The sequence below is a fragment of the Schistocerca americana genome, chromosome 6 (genome assembly GCF_021461395.2).
Source record: "Schistocerca americana isolate TAMUIC-IGC-003095 chromosome 6, iqSchAmer2.1, whole genome shotgun sequence".
NCBI lineage: Eukaryota > Metazoa > Arthropoda > Insecta > Orthoptera > Acrididae > Schistocerca > Schistocerca americana.
The window spans coordinates 410550201-410572810 of NC_060124.1; the positions used below are offsets into that span (position 1 = coordinate 410550201).

The 22610-nt window shown below is 42.2% G+C and overlaps 1 protein-coding gene across 2 annotated transcripts in view; it reads left to right on the top strand.

Annotated features, from left to right (window-relative positions):
- Positions 1-22610, top strand: part of LOC124619229 (serine/threonine-protein kinase grp) — a 96769-nt gene that overhangs the window by 42368 nt on the left and 31791 nt on the right. For both annotated transcript variants that reach the window (XM_047145470.1, XM_047145469.1), the window contains one exon: positions 11225-11354. In XM_047145470.1, coding sequence (XP_047001426.1) covers positions 11225-11354 — 130 coding nt within the window. The remainder of the gene's footprint in view (positions 1-11224; positions 11355-22610) is intronic.

A 22610-nucleotide genomic window follows, 5' to 3' on the forward strand; every position in this document is an offset into this window, starting at 1 on the left:
ACACAAAATGAGTAATATTACATGTGAGAATATGTGATGAATTTTTTAAAGCACCAGTGGTTCATCTCTCATTCAGATCTCGATACTTTTAGGACCAGCCATTCAGAAAAATGTCTGGTCTAGAAGACCCGCCATTTATGCTATTTTTTGAGACTTATTGGCACATGTGTGTTCGGTTTATTTTAAAGGGTAGCACACACTAAAAAAGACAAACTTCCAAGGTTAGTTTCATATTTTAGTTCTTTCATAGGTAAGAAATTGTGCAGTAATGAGGCAAAAAGTATAATTATCTTTGAAAACAAGAGTAAGGTGAATTCTTGAGCAATTTCACACATACCGTTGACTTTTCCTTTCTATGGAAAAGTTGAATTACTGGACAGAAGATTTATTCAGCCAGATAACCTGTGAAGTGTTTGGTGCAAGCAATACTGTCCTTTACACTCCTTAAACAATTCTCTGTTGCTGTAGAGGATACCTTGCATTAGGATTAGGTGTGAAATTTCTTGCTTAAGAAAAGCATTAACTCCATTGTCCTCGCTGACAGATAACAGAAGCAAATTCAGTTCAATGACAGCTTGTGTAGCTTTCACACCATCAACTATTGTTTTTACATCATCTGAGTCTGACAGTTCCAAAAATGTTCAAACTATATACACTCTGTTTTCTGAAAAATAAGTTAAAAATTCCTAACTGTTTCATTGTTGTAATGTCAGTGCTATCGTCCACAAATATGCTTACAAACTGTCACCATCATTATTTTTCAGTAAAACTTCGGAGTGTAGGTATATTATATTTATCACTTGTCTGCATTTTGTACAATGTATTTTTAGATCAGGCTGAAAATTCAAACTAGACTGCCCAGTACAAGAAAATGGTGTAGCTGCTTTCAGATGCTTGTCGGATTTAGAATGTTCTCTCAGTCCCAACAATTGTGGCTGAGATGGTATTGACAAAAATTACATTGCACCATTGTTTTATCTGTCAGCCCCTTTTGAATCTAATTCTTCATCTTTTAACCATTCTTCTCTAAATTGTTGTGTATATGGAGATTTCTTCGTACAATTTTAACTAAATGTACATGTCTAAGAAAACTTATTCAAAGTGAAATGACTTAAATCAACACACTGAAAAGATTAGAGAATGCTGCCAGCATATTTTTGTTGGCGATAATGGCTATAATAGTACAGCAGATTAAAGATTTTTCCAAAAATACATTCCTTCGTGCTGGGATTCATTTCTTTGACTGCCGGGAAGTTCTGCACTGGTGTACGAAACCTTCAACGTTGAAATATTTGTAAGTTTTATAGCTCTAACGGAAAGTATACTGTTATATATAAAAACAAAGATGAGGTGACTTACCGAACAAAAGCGCTGGCAGGTCAATAGACACACAAACAAACACAAACATACACACAAAATTCAAGTTTTCGCAACAAACTGTTGCCTCATCAGGAAAGAGGGAAGGAGAGGGGAAGACGAAAGGAAGTGGGTTTTAAGGGAGAGGGTAAGGAGTCATTCCAATCCCGGGAGCGGAAAGACTTACCTTAGGGGGAAAAAAGGACAGTTATACACTCGCACACACGCACATATCCATCCACACATACAGACACAAGCAGACATATGTCTCCTTCCCTCTTTCCTGATGAGGCAACAGTTTGTTGCGAAAGCTTGAATTTTGTGTGTTTGTTTGTGTGTCTATCGACCTGCCAGCGCTTTTTTTCGGTAAGTCACCTCATCTTTGTTTTTATATATAATTTTTCCCACGTGGAATGTTTCCTTCCATTATATTGACATCATTAATTGGAAAGTATACTGTCATTTACCAAGGGAAAAATGTGTGTCCACCTGGGGAAAAAGTGTTTTTTAACTGGCAAAAATCCAGAATTTTTTCCTTGTCTGCGTCCAAACCTTGTAAAAGAAACTCGTACTTCAAACTGTTTGCCTTCATGACTTCTAGCTGTTGTTTGTTGTGGTCTTCAGTCCTGAGACTGGTTTGATGCAGCTCTCCATGCTACTGTGTCCTGTGCAAGCTTCTTTATCTCCCAGTACCTACTGCAATCTACATCCTTCTGAATCTGCTTAGTGTATTCATCTCTTGGTCTCCCTCTACGATTTTTACCCTCCACGCTGCCCTCCAATACTAAATTGGTGATCCCTTGATGCCTCACAGCATGTCCTACCAACCGATCCCGTCTTCTGGTCAAGTTGTGCCACAAACTTCTCTTCTCCCCAATGCTATTCAATACTTCCTCATTAGTTATGTGATCTACCCATCTAATCTTCAGCATTCTTCTGTAGCAACACATTTCAAAAGCTTCTCTTCTCTTCTTGTCCAAACTATTTATCGTCCATGTTTCACTTCCATACATGGCTACACTCCATACAAATACTTTCAGAAATGACTTCCTGACACTTAAATCTATACTCCATGTTAACAAATTTCTCTTCTTCAGAAACGCTTTCCTTGCCATTGCCAGTCTACATTTTATATCCTCTCTACTTCGACCATCATCAGTTATTTTGCTCCCCAAATAGCGAAACTCCTTTACTACTTTAAGTGCCTCATTTCCTAATCTAATTCCCTCAGCATCACCCGACTTAATTCAACTACATTCCATTATCCTCGTTTTGCTTTTGTTGATGTTCATCTTATTCCCTCCTTTCAAGACACTGTCCATTCCATTCAACTGCTCTTCCAAGTCCTTTGCTGTCCCTGACAGAATTACAATGTCATCGGCGAACCTCAAAGTTTTTATTTCTTCTCCATGGATTTTAATACCTACTCCGAATTTTTCTTTTGTTTCCTTTACTGCTTGCTCAATATACAGATTGAATAACATCGGGGAGAGGCTACAACCCTGTCTTACTCCCTTCCCAACCACTGCTTCCCTTTCATGTCCCTCGACTCTTGTAACTGCCATCTGGTTTCTGTACAAATTGTAAATAGCCTTTCGCTCCCTGTATTTTACCCCTGCCACCTTTAGAATTTGAAAGAGACTATTCCAGTCAACATTGTCAAAAGCTTTCTCTAAGTCTACAAATACTAGAAATGTAGGTTTGCCTTTCCTAATCTTTCTTCTAAGATAAGTCGTGAGGTCAGTATTGCCTCACGTGTTCCAGTATTTCTACGGAATCCAAACTGATCTTCCCCAAGGTTGGCTTCTACTAGTTTTTCCATTCGTCTCTAAAGAATTCGTGTTAGTATTTTGCAGCTGTGACTTATTAAACTGATAGTTTGGTAATTTTCACATCTGTCAACACCTGGTTTCTTTGGGATTGAAATTATTATGTTCTTCTTGAAGTCTGAGGGTATTTCGCCTGTTTCATACATCTTGCTCACCAGATGGTAGATTTTTGTCAGGACTGGCTCTCCCAAGGCCGTCAGTAGTTCCAATGGAATGTTGTCTACTCCGGGGGCCTTGTTTCGACTCAGGTCTTTCAGTGCTCTGTCAAACTCTTCACGCAGTATCGTATCTCCCATTTCATCTTCATCTACATCCTCTTCCATTTCCATAATATTGTCCTCGAGCACATTACCGTTGTATAGACCCTCTATATACTCCTTCCACCTTTCTGCTTTCCCTTCTTTGCTTACAACTGGGTTTCCATCTGAGCTCTTGATATTCATACAAGTAGTTCTCTTTTCTCCAAAGGTCTCTTTAATTTTCCTGTAGGCAGTATCTATCTTACCCCTAGTGAGACAAGCCTCTACATCCTTACATTTGTCCTCTAGCCATCCCTGCTTAGCCATTTTGCACTTCCTGTCGATCTCATTTTTGAGACGTTTGTATTCCTTTTTGCCTGCTTCATTTACTGCGTTTTTATATTTTCTCCTTTCATCAATTAAATTCAATATTTCTTCTGTTACCCAAGGATTTCTACTAGCCCTCGTCTTTTAACTACTTGATCCTCTGCTGCCTTCACTACTTCATCCCTCAAAGCTACCCATTCTTCTTCTACTGTATTTCTTTCCCCCATTCCTGTCAATTCCTCGCTTATGCTCTCCCTGAATCTCTGTACAACCTCTGGTTCTTTTAGTTTATCCAGGTCCCATCTCCTTAAATTCCCACCTTTTTGCAGTTTCTTCAGTTTTAATCTACAGGTCATAACCAATAGATTGTGGTCAGATTCCACATCTGCCCCTGGAAATGTCTTACAATTTAAAACCTGGTTCCTAAATCTCTGTCTTGCCATTATATAATCTATCTGATACCTTTTAGTATCTCCAGGATTCTTCCAGGTGTACAACCTTCTTTTATGGTTCTTGAACCAAGTGTTAGCTATGATTAAGTTGTGCTCTGTGCAAAATTCTACCAGGCGGCTTCCTCTTTCATTTCTTAGCCCCAATCCATATTCACCTACTACGTTTCCTTCTCTCCCTTTTCCTACACTCGAATTCCAGTCACCCATGACTATTAAATTTTCGTCTCCCTTCACAATCTGAATAATTTCTTTTATTTCATCATACATTTCTTCAATTTCTTCGGCATCTGCAGAGCTAGTTGGCATATAAACTTGTACTACTGTAGTAGGTGTGGGCTTCGTATCTATCTTGGCCACAATAATGCGTTCACTATGCTGTTTGTAGTAGCTTACCGGCATTCCTATTTTCCTATTCATTATTAAACCTACTCCTGCATTACCCCTATTTGATTTTGTGTTTATAACCCTGTAGTCACCTGACCAGAAGTCTCGTTGCTCCTGCCACCGAACTTCACTAATTCCCACTATTTCTGACTTCAACCTATCCATTTCCATTTTTAAATTTTCTAACCTACCTGCCCGATTAAGGGATCTGACATTCCACGCTCCGATCCGTAGAACGCCAGTTTTCTTTCTCCTGATAACGACATCCTCCTGAGTAGTCCCCGCCCGGAGATCCGAATGGTGGACTATTTTACCTCCGGAATATTTTACCCAAGAGGACGCCATCATCATTTAATCATACAGTAAAGCTGCATGCCCTTGGGAAAAATTACGGCTGTAGTTTCCCCTTGCTTTCAGCCGTTCGCAGTACTAGCACAGCAAGGCCGTTTTGGTTATTGTTACAAGGCCAGATCTGTGAATCATCCAGACTTTTGCCCTTGCAACTACTGAAAAGGCTGCTGCCCCTATTCAGGAACCACACGTTTGTCTGGCCTCTCAACAGATACCCCTCTGTTGTGGTTGCACCTACGGTACGGCTATCTGTATCGCTGAGGCACGCAAGCCTCCCCACCAACGGCAAGGTCCATGGTTCATTATAAAGTACTTTGCATGCCCCTGGACGATGTGAGAATTTTAAATCTTAAAGGAAGTAACCAGTTAGTAAAAATAAGAGAATAGTTGTAAGACGTTCCTCTGCAGAAATGCTATTCCTAATTACGGTGTTGTTCCAGCTGACTTTGCCCTAGACAACATGTCAGATGTTTCACTGTACATCCTTAAATAGTTTTGATAGTCGTCCAGTGAATTTTCTTGCAGCTCTTCAATCAGTGAAGTATGTTTGTGACAGTAACTTTATGTCTTAAAGTAAAACCACGTTTTCTTTGATTTATGTTAATGTTCACAGCTGCAACACCTTCTTCTGTAGCAGTAATAACAATACGTGTCGGACCGTTTTCACTCAGGACATGGCTGCAACTAATGTACTCCCTGGTCACATGCCATGCAAGTTTTTAGAACTGACGAAATGCTACACTTCGGCCTGGGTTTCACCATTTACATGCAGGTGCGCAATGTGCCCCACTCGGTCACGTGACTAAAACCTGTGTGTGAGGGCCCATATTGTTTAACCTGTATGCACTATGCAGTCAATCCCTTCAAATCTAGCAATGTTTGTTCATAATAATCCTCAAACTGATTTGTCTACTACTTTGTGAAAGTCAGCAGTTATAAAAATATTACCCTAACTTTACTAATTTGCAGCCATTACTTATGTTGTGTTGGCTAAAGAGCAAACACCGCGTTACGAGGGGAGGCCGAAATGCACACGTTAGCTCACGCAGGCTAGCGTGAGGAGGGAAGAACCATACTGACGTGAGGTCTGGAACATGACAATGAGAATTCAAAAAGCGGACGTAATTAGTTTCATACTTAACTTTAATCCATTAATGATGAACGTCGCTCTTGACGGTACATGATTCACAATATTATATGTTCAGAGGACATTGTAACTGAATGTGGCACCTTGCTAGGTCGTAGCAAATGACATAGCTGAAGGCTATGCTAAACTTTCGTCTCTGCAAATGAGAGCGTATGTAGTCAGTGAACCATCGCTAGCAAAATAGACTGTACAACTGGGACGAGTGCTAGGGAGTCTCTCTAGACTAGACCTGCCGTGTGGCGGCGCTCGGTCTGCAATCACTGATAGTGGTGACACGCGGGTCCGATGTATACTAACGGACCGCGACCGATTTAAAGGCTACCACCTAGCAAGTGTGGTGTCTGGCGGTGACACCACAATTTAAATATGTACCATATTGAAAGAAGTACCGTACTAAGTACTTCTAGCAGAAATAAAAATTTTGCTGTGACATTTTTTTACGTCACACACACGCTTGAACCAACTTCATCTTTCGTAATGAGTAGCTTCTCAGCAGGAGACATAGCTAGTTAACGATTTGTTTCCTCCTGTGTTGGAGTAGCTGATGATGTTATGGCTCCAGAAAATGGAAACTGTTGGACTCGTTCTGTAGAACTAGTCAATTTTGTGTTCATGTGAGGCCGTGTCCTACGTGAGTGACAGAAGCGAGCAACAGCGCCAGACAGCTTCAGGCAACAAACTACAGCCGCAGGTGTAGTTACGGAAGTGTCCTACGTGAGCGACATCAGTGTCGCTGCCTGTCTCCCGCTGCAACTGGCGACGTTTGAATTCAAACGTGTTTGAATCGTGTCGCTGCAGCATGCGCGACACAGAGCGACAGTCGCGTGTCGTCTTAGCAAAGCAGTGAAGCGGACGCGACGGTAGCTATGAATTATTTAACATCCGATTTCAAGAAAACTATTCGGCGAAAAAATTTGATTCTTCCTCAACCTATAGCTTGATATCCTTAAATGATAAAGGTCAGAATTTATTTTTGTTATTCATCATAGTTACTGTGCTACACGAAATTGAGTACGTGGCTGCACAAAATTTTTAAGAATTTGCAGAGATAAAATCACATTGTGTAGACTTTCCGTATTGTTCATTTTAGGCCATACATTATTGCGTATGAAATGTAACCAATATATCTAAATTGCATTTAAAGTTGAGACGGGAATGATCTCTTTTCATTCTTGAGGTATTGGTTCTTATATCCGTGGACTGGTCACTCGCGTTGCATCCAAACCTTTACTCCACTTCGGGAATCAAGTGGTCGTAAAAATGGTTGTATCTCATAAAAGGTTAAAGATATTGAAAACTACGATTTTTGGATATGACAGCACGTAGAAAGGACTATTTTATCATATGATTAACACTCAATATGTTTTTGTAAACGCATAAGCAGAGCGAAAACGAGACCCTCTATAACTTACACCATGAGGTTTTGTCCAAATTTTCATAGGCAAACATAGGGAGAGAAACAGGTAAACGGGGTATCAAAGTTACCAGCATGAGGTCTAGTTTGGCTTGAAAATATTTAACTGCTTGAAAGTAAACAGGGTAATGAACGAAAACTTAATTAATAAGCTGAGGAAAAATTGAAATATTTCACGAAAAGCTGCTTTAAATGAAGTGTCAAAAATGTCATCTGCTCAAGACGTAGCTATTTTGCACATAAAAAGATAAATTGGTGCGGTATTTAAATGTCTAAAATGGTTTCCTTCGAATCAAATGCGTCAGGAAGGCAAACGAGGAGTCAGTAAGATCATGCTTTCTGAATGAAACTTGAAATTAAAAATTGGAAATATCACTCAAATGTTTTATGAAATTATTTGTGTAAAAGAAACGAGTAGATCAGAAAAATATTGTAGGTGCCTTTGAATGATTCTCGAAATCATGACCAGAAAATGAGGTGCACCAAACGTTTCTTTAACATTTTTTATTTCATACTTTTAGTCACATCATTACACAAAATGTTTGACTTTCTTTTCAAAAAGTTTCTAAGCTTCACTTTTACAGACTATTTAGAGTAATTGAAACACTTGGCCTTAACACTGACTGCTGACGAACTACGTTCGCAACGTGCAATATCTGTAAAATTTCATGGTTCATTGTAATTTACTAGGAATTAAATGTGTGTGATATACAGGGATAGGTGTGAAGATTAAGTTCTTTGGCAAGACCTTAAAATATACTTAGTGATGCAGTGTAAACAGTATACATAAAACTTAGTATACAAAATCGTTATTGAGTCAGTAAAAATATAAGAATTACCAAGTATAAAACTTGGGACCTTGTCCTCACACGTCATTATGAACTGCATACGCTACCCCTACACCACAGCTACCTATAGTCCACACATCAAATTGTTTGTGCTTATATTTGTATTTAGCGTAGTTAGTCATGTAATAGTCATTCCTCCGCATTTATTGACTGTTAAAAGTTCTTGATCATGAAAAAAAATCGTATTTAATTTATTGATGAGATAGTCGAATGTCACGTGTATTTGAAGAACTTGTCTGGTGATCTTCGTAGATGACGATACTTATGAAATTCTCAATGGAGATTCCTCCATTTGTAAATTTTTCTGCAGAGCATTCCTTTTGCTTTGTTTTCTTAAGTAAACCTAATTCTGTAGCCTTACTCTCCAGCTCCAGTGTTCTACAGGCTAAGAACGCAGTTTTATAGAAACAGCTGGTTGGCTCTAAGCAGCCATCTTGTAGTGCGACATGTTCGCTCGCACGCAGGACAATTCAAGTTTGTCACCCGATGTTGCTGCTTGTTGCTGGAGTGTTGCGTATTCAGAAGTCGCTCACGTAGGACACGGCGTTAGGAGAGCTTACAAAAATAACAGTTGAGCTAAGTTCGATATTCATAGCACTGTGTGGGTTTGCTCAGTACTTCCTTCTTTTTCAGATTTCTGGGCTTCAAATAATATGCCACAATCATCCTCTTCAGGAGAACTCATGATTGAAACTGAAACTTGATTCATGCTGTCCTTGCGCTCGTCATATGGAGAGTCAAAAGACCTATTATATTGCTTGAGTGGAAACGCTTATCATGCCAACAAGCGTTGCATGAAACAACGTTTATTGCAGCATGTCGTATAACATATCGTATTAACTCGGTGAGAACTGTCCCTTACTGTCCCCATGCAACTCACCAGTTTGCTGAATGACCTTACTTCTTGCTAAACAAAATAATAAATGTATTAATTCCAGTATGGCTATCCATAATTTTCTCATTCGCCTCAGGTAATTTAACAGCAGGTGCTTCATGAAAAAGTTCTGTTTCTGAATCCTCTTCACAGTTTAGCCCCCTGAAATGTTCTCATCTCAAGCAGTCACTTAAAATATTAGAGAAGCTAATTGCTTGAAGGTTTAAAGTTAAATACTCTCTGCCCTGCACCAATAGTTGCCGTTTAGTTTTTTGAAATTTACAACCTTCAAATTGTATTGAACCCAAAATTTTGTGTTAGGTTAGCTACTTTACATGGCTGTAGGCCAATCACAACGGTTTAATTTTAAGTGCATATAACCTTTAAGAAATGTTTGTGCACAATTAGAAATTTGCTGCAGTAAATGCCTGAGGTCTGAATTATTGCAGATATTAAAATAAATACTGTACTAAAAATGATTATTGTAGAATATTTTTTACTCTTTATACAACTTCTTGGGTAAATTATTTTCTTTTGCAAAAAATTCAACACTTTCATTCCAGGTTAAACTTGTTTGCTTCTTTTTGCACTCTTTTGTCACAGCAGATAATCTTCCGGTGAGAAGCAGTAAGATTTTATCAGCAGTGACTTAAGGTATTTGTCTGCATTATCTTAATTTTCCCCACACAGTTTGACATTTACAAAATCTGCAGAACACGAGTTTCAAAACTGTATCGTATAAGCCCTGATTCTCAGCATATTGCAAGCCATACTTAACAGCGCTACAGGTAGGACCAGAAAGGTAGCCAGAGTACAAACAGAACTAAAGTAGCCATTTGCACTTTGCTTGTAGACTGTGTGTGGTCACTACAGTGTGGGCACTACAACATAGCAGGCGGTCAAAAGTGTAAATAAAGGACAGGTGAACACTCCGGAGGCTACAGGAGTGATGCAGAGGAATAAACCCTTCTGCCCACTCCCAGGGCAGCTATCTGTCACTTTTTGTCTGTAGAAGCAGAACTGACACGTGGTTCATAGGGATCGTCAGTCCTTTCAGGTGACATGATAATCATACTTGAACCCCATGGTGGATCAGGATTACTCTCTTAACTCATTCCAAAATTAGTTAAGAAAATCGCAAGCTACAGATAACCCAAAGCAAATGAAGGGCATGGAGTATTTGGCAATTTGTATCTTGCTATTGCTTGTTGTAGTTCAAATACACTGCATGCCTGAAACGCCATTTAAAGAGTGTGCAGTTTTGCTTAATACCAACTTTGACAAGCAGACAAATGCAATGCATTTCATTTTCTGACATTAGGTCCCACAGCTCAGTTCTTTGTTGCCGTGTGTGGTGCGTATCTTTGAGACCATTCAACTGGCCAGTGTGAAGCACCCAGATAAGTCATGAAGTTATGCATAGATGCACTCTTTATTTTGGAAATGTATTCTTATGCATTATTCTCTTCCCAAATGGGGCTTTGTCAGATGTTGGACAATCCCGGTAACTGAAAACCTGGATACTTCCTTGATACTTATTTGCAGGAAATAAAAGCTATATCTGACTCTCTGATGTAGTAGCTAAACTGGATAAAATTTGCTATGAAGCTGTGTGTATTGTGTATTTTGAGGCAGAATGTGCATCTATATTCACATTCATCCCAAATGTAAATTTTTCATGTCTCAAAGTAAAACTTACTCTCCAAATTTTTAAACCTTGTTGAATTGTAGAAAGCATGAAATATCACTTATTTGTGAACCAGTTGGTGTGCTTTATGGCAAGTAATCATGCCTCGTTTTTCTATTCCGTAGTGTATTACTTTTCATTAAATAGTTAATAACTAACACAATACTGTAAATCTTCCTTTGCATTTGTGTTAATAGTGGATTGACAAAAGCACCTAGAAAAGTATATGAAGAAATTTCAGCTGTTCCATTTTGTTACATCAGAATGTGTTGTAGAGTTTGGGTGGCAAAATACGATGTTTATTTCTGTGCTACAGGAACGCTGTTTGGAGAAACGCTGTGGTACCTTACCCTATGTTGCTCCAGAGGTGATGGTGAGACCTTACCATGCTGAACCTGCTGATATCTGGTCCTGTGGCATCATTTTAGTTGCAATGCTTGCAGGAGGTAATCAGCAACATTGAACTGCTATTTGCATTTATAACACTGTAAAATTAGCATTATCAATAATAAAAGTGCATGTTAGGTTTTTTAAAAAAAAGTAGAAGTCGCATTATTTAAAGTGCGTAATGTACGTTTTACACTGTAGGCATGTTAATTTTGCCATGTTTGCAATTGCCCTATGTTCTTATAAAACTTATCACAGATGATATCATTTCAGGCACTCTGTATTCTTCATACTCACAAATAACTTAACATTTCTTGTCTACTTTACTTACTTTACTTTACTTTACACGTGGCTAAGGCCTTATCGACCATACACCTGCTCTACGAGCCTCTTCCAATTATTTCTATCCAGGGAAATTGTTGTCCAATCAGAGTTGATGCCCATCCTAGCTGCATCTTCCCGGATATTCTCCATCCACCTAATTCGAGGTCTTCCTCTTCTTCTCTTTCCTTCTAATTTCTTAGTGGATGCTATTTTGGGTAGTCTGCTCTCCGGCATCCTTGCTACATGACCAGCCCAGTTCAGTCTTCTCTTCTTTAACATTTCCACAATGGTACTATGTTTGTACAGCTCCCGTAGTTCTTCATTTTTCCTTATCCTCCACTCCATGACATTTTCATCGAAGATTGGTCCAAATATTTTTCTTAGTATTTTTCTTTCAAATATCAACAGTTTTTCTTCATCTTTTTTCCTGAATGTAATAGCTTCACATCCATATAATGCTACTGGTACAATAGTTGACTGATAAAAACGGATTTTGAATTCAGTACTAAGTGATCTCATCCTTAAAATTTTGATACAGCTGTAAAAAGTTCTATTAGCTGCTGCTAGACGGGCGTCTATTTCTATTTCTGCTCTATTGTCTCTGCTAAAAAGACTCCCTAAGTACTTGAAGTGGTCAACTGCCTTGAAAGTGAGACCATTTACGGTCAGTGGTGTATTCTTTTGGAGGTACCGGAGTCAGTGATGTCATAGCCATCCTTCCTGGTTGACTGGCCTGGTTATGAGTGTGGCACTGTCTCCCAAGTACTAGAGTTCATTATTAAATCCGTGAGAAAATAGGTGGACAGTACTTAGGTGAGTTGAAAATCCAATGCTGCAAATGGACTCATTAAAAATACAGCTTTGAGAAATATTAGGTTACAGTTGAATAGAAAGGAGAGAAAAGTTATTCAGATCTCAGGATGAGAGGCACCTGCCAGTTATAATGTGGGGAAAGCAGTAGAAGCACTACATAAAGGAAAGAAATCTGAAAATAAAAAGAGAAGAGGTTGAAATGAGATTGGGGTTGCGATACTGTGAGAATAATTTGAGAGCTGTGAAAATCCTAAATCAAAACTGAGCATCTAGAGTAAAGACATTCCCTCGATGTGAGATCCTTGGGAGAGCCAGCTGTGATATAATAGCCCATCTGACATGCAATATGAGACAGGCAGAACACCACCTGTCTTCAAGAAGAATGTAATAATCAAATTTCAAAAAAGTAATGAAGTAATACATGAGAATATCACTGAACTGTCAGTTCCCAGTTAGGTCCGATATAAATGCAGCCTTGGAAATAGAAATTTGGAAGAAACGGCCAAATATTTCTGACAAACAAGATTATAATTTTTGGCAATGCTGTTATGTCTCAACATAAAAATTATACCACACTGTGGTAGATAGTAAGCAGAAAGGAAAGTGAATATAAAAATTGGTGTAAACCATTTCTTTTGTTCATATTTTATTTATCGGGGTATTATCTAAATGCAGACAATGAAGAAATTGCTTAAATTGAGAATAGGTTTAATGTTAACTTCTTTAGGCAGATACTGTATATCAAAACACAGTTAGTAAATATGATTAGTTATATATTGTAAAAATTGAATTTTCTCCAGAGGAAGCCCTTTTTTAAAAGGGAGTTACCTTGTACACAGGGTTGTCTTATACTCAGTTAAAAACCGTATATGATAGTTAAAAACGGTATATGATATTGGTCCAGTTGGTATCACGAAGTGAGCAGGTACTTCGTCTGAAATGCTGTGATGCACTCTGTTTTGAACAGAACTCTGCTGGTCCAAAACATGATTATTAGTCCCAAAGGCCTAACAGAAAGATTGTTGGTCTCAGTGGTGATTAATGCTGAGTCACATTCTCAAATTCCCCCCAGGGGGTCCACAACTCTTTCGTGGATACGTGCGTGGCGAGCACGGGGCCCCGAGCCGTTGCAGCCGTCTTTCTCTCCCGGGCTGCATTTCCTTTCCCTTCCCCTCCTTTCCCCTCCATACCCCTTTCCCCTCGCCCTCTCCTCTCCCTCTATTGGTGTCCTTGCTTATGTTGGCCCCCGCTATCCTCCTGGTTCTGTTGGTTTTACACTCTGGCTTTGTTGCGTAATCATCTCCTCCTTTTGGCATTCCTTGGTCCCCCTCTGGGGTTTGACCTCCATTCCAAAATTTCTCTTTCCGTAGTGTGAGCCATTTGGGGAAGAGCACCTTACCTAGTGTCTCCGACGTGTGCCCTCCTAGTATATTCCACCTTTCTTCTACGTCGTTGTCTGATGCTAGGGTGCATAGCCAGCACGGTAGCCAGCCCGTGTGGTGGGGTCGCTATGTACCCTTTTGGTTGAGCCCCCTGAACACACAGGGATCACACTTCTGATACCTGAGCTGTGACCTCCTCATGCATGCCTTGGAGTGGTTGCTCGTCATCCTGGAGCATCGGAACTCCCGGCAATGGCCGCCGTGCCAGACGGCCCTTGCTGTGGCTGGGTGGCGCCTGTGAGGAGAGCCCCTGATCGGAGTGGGTGGTATCAGGGCGGACGCTATGCAGATGAAACGCATAAGGGTCCAAACCTCTGGCCGCTCTTCTGCGGCCGTCTCTCTGCGTGGTACTGATTCCTCAAGTGCTGCTTCTCTTGCCCCTTCGGCCTTCCCTTCCGTGGCTACCCCCTGGGAGGAGGGTCAGGCCCGTCGTCTAGGGGCAAAACCTTTCCCCCGTTATCTAGTTTGCACCAGGACTGATGGAGATACTTTCACCAGTGTCAAACCTTTATTCTTTGTGGAACACATTGAAGACAAGTTCGGCGAAGTGGACTCCCTGAGCAAGATGCGGTCGGGTTCATTACTGATAAAAACTGCTTCGGCTGCCCAATCTGCGGCCCTTCGTGCCTGTACCCATCTTGGCACAATTCCCGTGTCCATTACCCCTCACCAGTCTCTAAATATGGTACAAGGTGTGATTTTTCACAGAGACCTCATCCTTCAAACTGATGAGGAACTTCGGGACAATCTCGGACGGCGGGGTGTTCACTTTGTTCGGCGTGTTCAGAAGGGTCCTAAAGATAATCGTATTGATACTGGTGCCTTTATCCTGGCCTTTGAAGGGGATACCCTTCCTGAGAAAGTTAAGATTATGGTCTATCGCTGTGATGTGAAGCCGTACATCCCACCTCCTATGCGGTGTTTTAAGTGCTTGCGTTTTGGCCACATGTCTTCTCGCTGTACCCAGGACCCTCTCTGTGGTGACTGTGGACGTCCACTCCATGAGGGGAGTCCCTGTGTTCCCCCTCCTGTATGTGTAAATTGTCATGGTAGTCATTCTCCACGTTCAGCAGATTGCCCAGTCTATAAGAAAGAAAAAAAGATACAGGAGTATAAGTCTCTTGATCGTTTAAGCTACACAGAGGCCCGTAAGAAATATGCACGATTGCACCCTGTGTCCATGACATCTAGTTACGCCTTGGTTACATCTTCATCCCTTCCTCCCCCTTCCTTACCCCCGTCCCGGACCCCTCTCCTTCCCCCCTCCCCTGCGGCTCCCACACCTTCTCCTCTGGGCGCCGCTCCCCCTCCCCAGCCGGAGAAGTGTCCCACTCCTTCGGCGTCTGCCGGTCAAGGGCGCCTCTCCCGGGATGCCCCTTCCCGGCACCTTCCAGGTCAAGGGTCTGCTGCAGCGCGGCGACCGCGAGAGCCGCGGTCTATCGGCCCCCAGGTCGCCCGGTCTCTTTCTGTTCCTGATCTTGCTGCAGCTGGCTCCATTATGCCACACAGCCCTCCTCGAACTCAGCCTGAAAAGAAGAAGAAACATAAGTCCCGGGACAAAGAGCCTCTGGTGTCACCGGAGGTCCCTTCCCCGGCTTCACAACCGGATTCTGACCTGTCGTTTATGGATGTCGCCCCCTCCTTGTCGGTGACGGGTGGGGACCCGGCGGTATGACTGGATTTAGCGTGTTCAGCCCTCATTTAAACCATCGTTCTGTGGTTCTCCAATGGAATTGTAATGGCTACTATCGTCACCTTCCGGAATTGAAATCCCTTCTTTCGTCCTACTCAGCAGCTTGTGTGGTTCTCCAGGAATCTCATTTTACTGATGCTCACTCACCGACCCTCCGTGGGTTCCGTGTTTTCTGTCGAAATCGGGTCGGACCCTTGCGGGCTTCTGGTGGCGTTTGTACGTTGGTCCGTACAGACATTGCTAGCATGTGGATTCCTCTCCAAACTACATTGGAAGCAGTTGCTGTTAGGGTCCACTTAGACTCTGCAGTCACAGTATGCAATCTTTATCTCCCTCCTGACAGGACTCTTACACCTGCTGCCTTAACCACCCTTCTTCAGCAACTTCCTCCTCCCTTCCTCCTCCTTGGGGATTTTAATGCTCATCATCCTTTGTGGGGCAGTGCCTTTCCATCTAGACGACGTCTTCTTATCGACCAATTTATTGCAGACCACGACCTGTGCCTTCTTAATGATGGCTCCCCTACTCATTTCAGTGCTGGTCATGGTACCTTTTCTGCCATTGATCTTTCTCTTTCTTCTCCCTCTCTCCTCCCTTCATTACACTGGTCGCCACACGACGACCTTTGTGATAGTGACCATTTCCCGTTGATTATCACGCTCCCTTCCCGCTCCCCGATGGAGAGGTTACCTCGTTGGTCTTTCCACCGCGCCGATTGGCCTCTCTATACTGCACAGGTCGAGTTTTCTCCCTCTTTGTCGGGTTGTATTGATGACGTCCTACGTGACGTGTCTGACGCGATTGTTAGCGCTGCTAACCTTGCTGTCCCGCGCTCATCTGGACAATTTCGTCGTCGGCAAGTCCCGTGGTGGAGTACGGCCATTGCCATTGCCATCCGTGATTGCCGTCGAGCTTTGCAACAGTTTAAGAGGCACCCATCTGTAGCCAGCCTTTCTACCTTTAAGCGCCTTCGCGCTAAAGCCCGTTATTTAATCAAACAGAGCAAGCGGATATGTTGGGAACGATTCGTTTCTTCCCTTGGTTCCACTGTCCCTCTGTCACGGGTATGGGCTACACTTCACTCTCTCCAAGGTTGCCATCGGCAGTCCACCCTCCCAGGCCTTCACCTCCCAGATGGCATTTGTACGGACCCATTAGTTCTCGCAGAACATCTTGCGACCCATTTTGCAGTGGCATCAGCGTCGGCCTCCTATCCAGCTGCTTTCCTTCATCACAAACAGCAGGCTGAAGCTGTCACCTTATGTTTCACCACTTGTGAGTCAGAATCTTACAACGAACCTTTCACTGAATGGGAATTTCTTTCTGCTCTATCTGCTTCTCATGATACGGCTCCTGGCCCAGATTCCATTCATAACCAGCTGCTTCAACATCTCAGTGCTCCACAACGGCACCATCTTCTTCGGGTGTTTAACCGTATCTGGCTCCAGGGTGACTTCCCTTCTCAGTGGAGGGATAGCATTGTGGTTCCTGTCCTTAAGCCTGGTCAGAACCCCCTATCTGTTGACAGCTATCGGCCAATTAGTTTGACCAATGTTGGTTGTAAGTTACTTGAACGGCTGGTAGCCCGTCGGCTCACTTGGGTCCTCGAATCTCGGGATCTATTGTCCCCTTACCAGTGTGGCTTTCGAGAGGGACGATCTCCAATCGATCATTTGCTTCGCTTGGAATCCGCAGTTCGGCAGGCTTTTTCCCAGCGCCGCCATTTGGTTGCAGTGTTTTTTGACCTTCGCAAGGCCTATGACACGGCCTGGCGCCATCACATCTTACTAACCCTTCATCAGTGGGGTCTTCGGGGCCCACTCCCGATTTTTATCCGCCAGTTCCTGATCCATCGGTCATTCAGAGTTCGAGTTGGTACTGCTTTTAGTTCTCCACGGACCCAGGAGACGGGCATCCCACAGGGTTCTGTCTTGAGTGTCCTTCTTTTCCTCATTGCTATCGATGGACTTGTGGCCTCTGTCGGTCCCTTGGTCGCCCCTGCCCTGTATGTGGATGATTTCTGCATTTGGGTTAGTTCCTCCTCGATGGCATCTGCAGAACGGCAGCTTCAGGTGGCTATACGGCGTGCCTCTGCATGGACCCTCTCCCACGGGTTTCAATTCTCTCCTTCAAAATCGCGGGTGGTCCACTTCTGTCGCCGTACTACGGTCCACCCTGATCCAGAGCTCTATCTCGCTGCACAAAGATTGCCTGTGGTTCCACAGTTTCGTTTCCTAGGTCTTCTTTTCGACAACAAGCTCACTTGGCTGCCCCATATCAGACTCCTGAAGGTAGGATGTTTCCGTAAACTCAATGTCCTTCGCTTCCTTGCCCACTCCTCCTGGGGTGCGGACCGTTCCCTCCTCCTCCGTCTTTATCGTGCTCTAGTTCTGTCACGTTTGGACTATGGTTGTCAAGTTTATGGTTCAGCTGCTCCTTCCACGCTGCACGTGCTGGATCCAGTCCACCATCGTGGTATCCGTTTGGCCACCGGTGCCTTCCCTACTAGCCCTGTTGATAGTCTCCTGGTTGAAGCTGGGATCCCCCCCCTTTCTGTTCGGCGGTCCCAGCTTCTGGTGTCTTATGCCCTTACTATCCGTTCTTCTCCCGCTCATCCTTCCTATTCTATCCTATTCCCAGACCATGGACGTCGCCCGCCTGACTCCCGCCCTCGGGCGGGTTTACCGGTTGGGCTGCGCCTTGCGTCTCTTACCCGTGATTTTCGGCTTCCTTCTTTGTCCTGTCTTCCTCGCTCCCTCCCCTCCACCCCTCCTTGGTTAGTTCCTCGGCCTCGAATTCGGATGGATCTCCGCCGCGGTCCGAAAGATTCCATCCCCCCGGTGGTGTTCCGTTCCTTTTTCCGCCAAATTTTATGGGAGTTTCGGGATGCTGTTGTTTTTTACACTGATGGCTCTAAATCTGCTGATCATGTTGGGTATGCCTTCACGTCCTTTGTTGGAACGGAAAATCATCTACTGCCACCCTCATGTGGGGTGTTTACTGCGGAATTGATGGCAATTTCCCGGGCCCTTACCTTTATTAAACAATCCCAACACAACCGCGTTTTGTTATGTACGGACTCGATGAGTGGCCTTCTTGCTATTGACCGGTGTTTTTCGCGCCATCCCTTGGTCTCTGCCATCCATGACCATCTCGCTGATCTTCACCGTGCTGCATGTTCCATTGACTTCCTATGGGTCCCGGGCCATGTGGGTATCCCGGGTAATGAGCTCGCTGATCGTTTGGCTGGGGGAGCAGTTACTTACCCCCGTTTTCTGTAACCCCTCCTGCAGCGGATTTACGGCTTCACATCAAATCCCACTTTGCACAGTCATGGGCCAATTCTTGGGAGGCTACTCCACTGTCTAATAAACTTCGTGCCATTAAGGTGAATACAGGCCCATGGCGTTCTTCCTTTAGCCTCTCCCGCAAGGACTCGACCACACTGTGTCGTCTCCGCATTGGCCATACCAGGCTGACCCATGGTTTCCTTTTGCGTGATGAGCCACCCCCGCTATGTGGTTGTGGAGCCTTCCAGTCAGTGGCCCACATTTTGGTTGAATGCCCCCTTCTTTTGGCTCTGCGTGCTAAGTACAGACTACCCCACACTTTACCTTTGATGTTGGCTGACGATTCCCGGATGGTCTCTCTGGTTCTAGGTTTCCTCCGGGAGAGTGGTTTTTATTCTCAGTTTTAAAGTTTTTAATCTCCCTCTGGTGTTGGGGCAGGGCGGTGAATGTTTGGGTGTCTCCCACTGTAGGCAGTGTTCAGAGATTCCCGATTCACCTCCCTGACCGGAATCCTCTTTTCTTTCCCTTTTACTCTGTTTTTACCCCTTCTTTTTAAGGCTTGGTTAGTTTTTCTATTCCCATACGTACTTTCTGCATTATAGCAGTTGTACCTTTTAAGTTACAGGTGGTCTTGCCTATGCTGTTTCAGCATAGTGTTGGGTTCGTTCTCTTGCCAACTTCCCTCATTTGTTTTTACTAATGACAACGTGACTGCCCTTTTACGTTTCCCCTTTATCCGTTTTATTTTTCTGACTATACTGAGATGTCCCGTTAGCAGAATGGAGTCTATTTGAAACAAGGGACTGATGACCTTGCTGTTTGGTCCCTTTAACTTCAAACAACCAACCAACCAACATTCTCAAATTGTTTCACTAAGTGACATAGTTGAGTGGTAAGACATTGGGTTTGCATCATTCAGGATGATGATTGTTAAAATCCTTGTCCAGCTATACAGATCTCTGTCCTGTATTTGCCACCAAATCCCAGGTTGATTCATTTGAAATTTACACACCCATTTCTTTTTATGTAACCATTTTCTTTATCTGTCTGAAAACATTCCATTCTAGGCACTGTAGTGAAAATAACTTCACTCGGGTCAGCATCGAGGTTTTTTGTGGCATCGTTATTAAGGTATGAACTACACCACCGCCATACTAAGTCAACTTGCTACAGAGGAAGTTGAGTTAACATCTTTCCATCTGACAGGTATTGACATATTGAACAAGAAGAATTTCGTATCCAGTTATAACATTGCAAAAGCATTCATTGTATAATTGTGCTGTAGACTTTTCAGATTATCTGGTTTCTCAATGTTAAGGAGGTGAAAATTGAGCTAGTTCAGTGGCTTTGATATGCTCCGTGCTGACACTGTTAGGTTACTTACACAATATGATTCCTGTACTAATCACACTGAAGTTTGTGTGTTCATAGGGTTCTACAGCCCAACATGGAATCATAAACTGTGTTAGCAACCCAAAAATGTACCGTCAGTATACTTGGGCCTTTGTTCCTGCCCCCTCTTCTTTTATTGAGTTTTTTAAGCTGTTTACACACTACTGGTAATACCAAAATGGTTCTGTAAACCTGCCGATAAGATTACTTTAACATTGTTGTCCAGTCAGGCTTGTATTTCATATAATTTGTTCGTAATTTTCTCTTGAATTTAGTTGGTCTTTGTATGCAGGGCAGTCACAACAAAACTGGCTGTATTATCATTTGTTAGAACAAAAAACAGCAGAGAGATCATTTAGTACCTGTGAGACGGCAGTTAGGTCAATTTCACTTGGTCAGTTGTGCAGTGTCAAAATAGAATACTGCGAGAGTAGTAATTTTCTAACTAAAAATCAAATTTTTTGTTTGCTCACATTGCTCTTTCTCTCCTCCTTGCTCTTTCTCTGCTCCTCATAGATCAGTGGTGTGTTGCATATATGTATGCAGTTGTCGAAGTTCTGCAGCCTATAATTGGTTTTAGCATATAATTTAATTTGATCACTCGGGAACTAAAAAAATATGCACATCAAACAAACAATGGAAAATGCAATTTTAAACTAAGACAGCATTATGGGGAGGATAGATTGCTTCTCACCATATAGAAGAGATGTTGTGTTGTAGACACACGCAGCAAAGAGCTTTCTTCCAAAAAGGCTGCAGTGGCCAGTGATTGTGTTTTTGGTGTGTGTGTGTGTGTGTGTGTGTGTGTGTGTTTTGACAAATTAATGAATTGTTTTTGTAACATCTCAGCCCCAAAAGTTATTGTTGTACAGATACAAATGGCTAAGTCTTCTTCCCCCCCTACCCCCATTTTTTTTTATTTTTACAAAAAGCTTCTTGCATTTGGCTTTTACTGTCTAGTCAGTTGGTTGCTATACTTTCTGTGGAACATTTCTTTGTTTTAATTTCTGTTCATCATAAATACAAATCACGTATTAGGACAAGGTTTACAAATAAATTCTCAGCTAAATAACTAACCTTGCAGCATTTTATGGATGTGCTGTGAAATAAGGTGTACAATGCAAGGTGGTGCAGTGCTTAAGATGCTGGACTTGCATTCAGAATGGCAGTTAAAATCCCTATACAGCCATTCAAGTGTGTGTCTTCCATTGTTCCCTGAATTACCAGGATGAGTCTTTTCAAAAAGACTAACTTGTATTTTGTCACTAATGACATCATCGACATGACATGAAACCCTAGGCTGCCTTGTTCTTTAATAATGTGAATGTAAATATTGCACAAAATTACCAATATAATGTTCGCAGAATGAACACATCCAGTGTAAAACAACTATGCTAATTATATTCACAAAAAGCAGTTAATGAGTTATGAAACTAGTTTCTCCATATGTACAAAATGTCATTGCCAACAGGATTTGTCATATTTTGCGAAAATATGTGAAATGCATTTCTTGGACACATTCTTAATTTAACATTAGGATTCCTTAAGGATGATCTTGGGGTGTGAAAATATTGTATTTCTTGCAGTTAGTCTTAACATTGGTCAGCCCCTAAGACAGAAGAGCACTGGTGTATTGATCATAAGCACTGTGCACACTTAAAGCAGTTGAGCAAACCTTCTATTGTAGAACATTGCTTTAGGACCTGTTATCTTATGGAATAAAACACCAAGGAGATTCCGGTATGCACTAGAAAGCAATTTTGCTCGAATTCTGTATGGAATTAGTGTGCGTGCATGTGCACACCTGCGGGTGCGTGCTCTTTCCAGATATGTTCTGCAAATTTTCTTGCACTTTTCTTCGTTGCTGTATTTGTGCCTTGAAAACGACTGGATGTGCACTTGTTAAAATATTGGCAGTTGTTAAAGATGAAACATGATTCCATTCCTGTCAGTTATTTGTTTCCAAACTTTGAGTGGTGAACCATACCTATACTTCATAAAGTAGCTTTTGTGTGTACAAAAAGTTTGATAATGCGTAATTTTATAATACAGCGATGTTCTTCACAAAGGTGAGGCATTAAACAATTCATGAAGTTCTGATGATTTGTCTTCCCTAGTGTTCGCATTTTCAGTCATAAGAAATAATAATTCCTCATTTTAAATGGGAGAAACAGTCTCAGGTGTTAAACTTGCTGTGAAGAGTTCTTACCCTGGCTAGCTGTGTCTAAATTACTTGAATTTATATCTAAAAACAAAGATGATGTGACTTACCAAATGAAAGTGCTGGCAGGTCGACAGACACACAAACAAACACAAACATACACACAAAATTCAAGCTTTCGCAACAAACTGTTGCCTCAT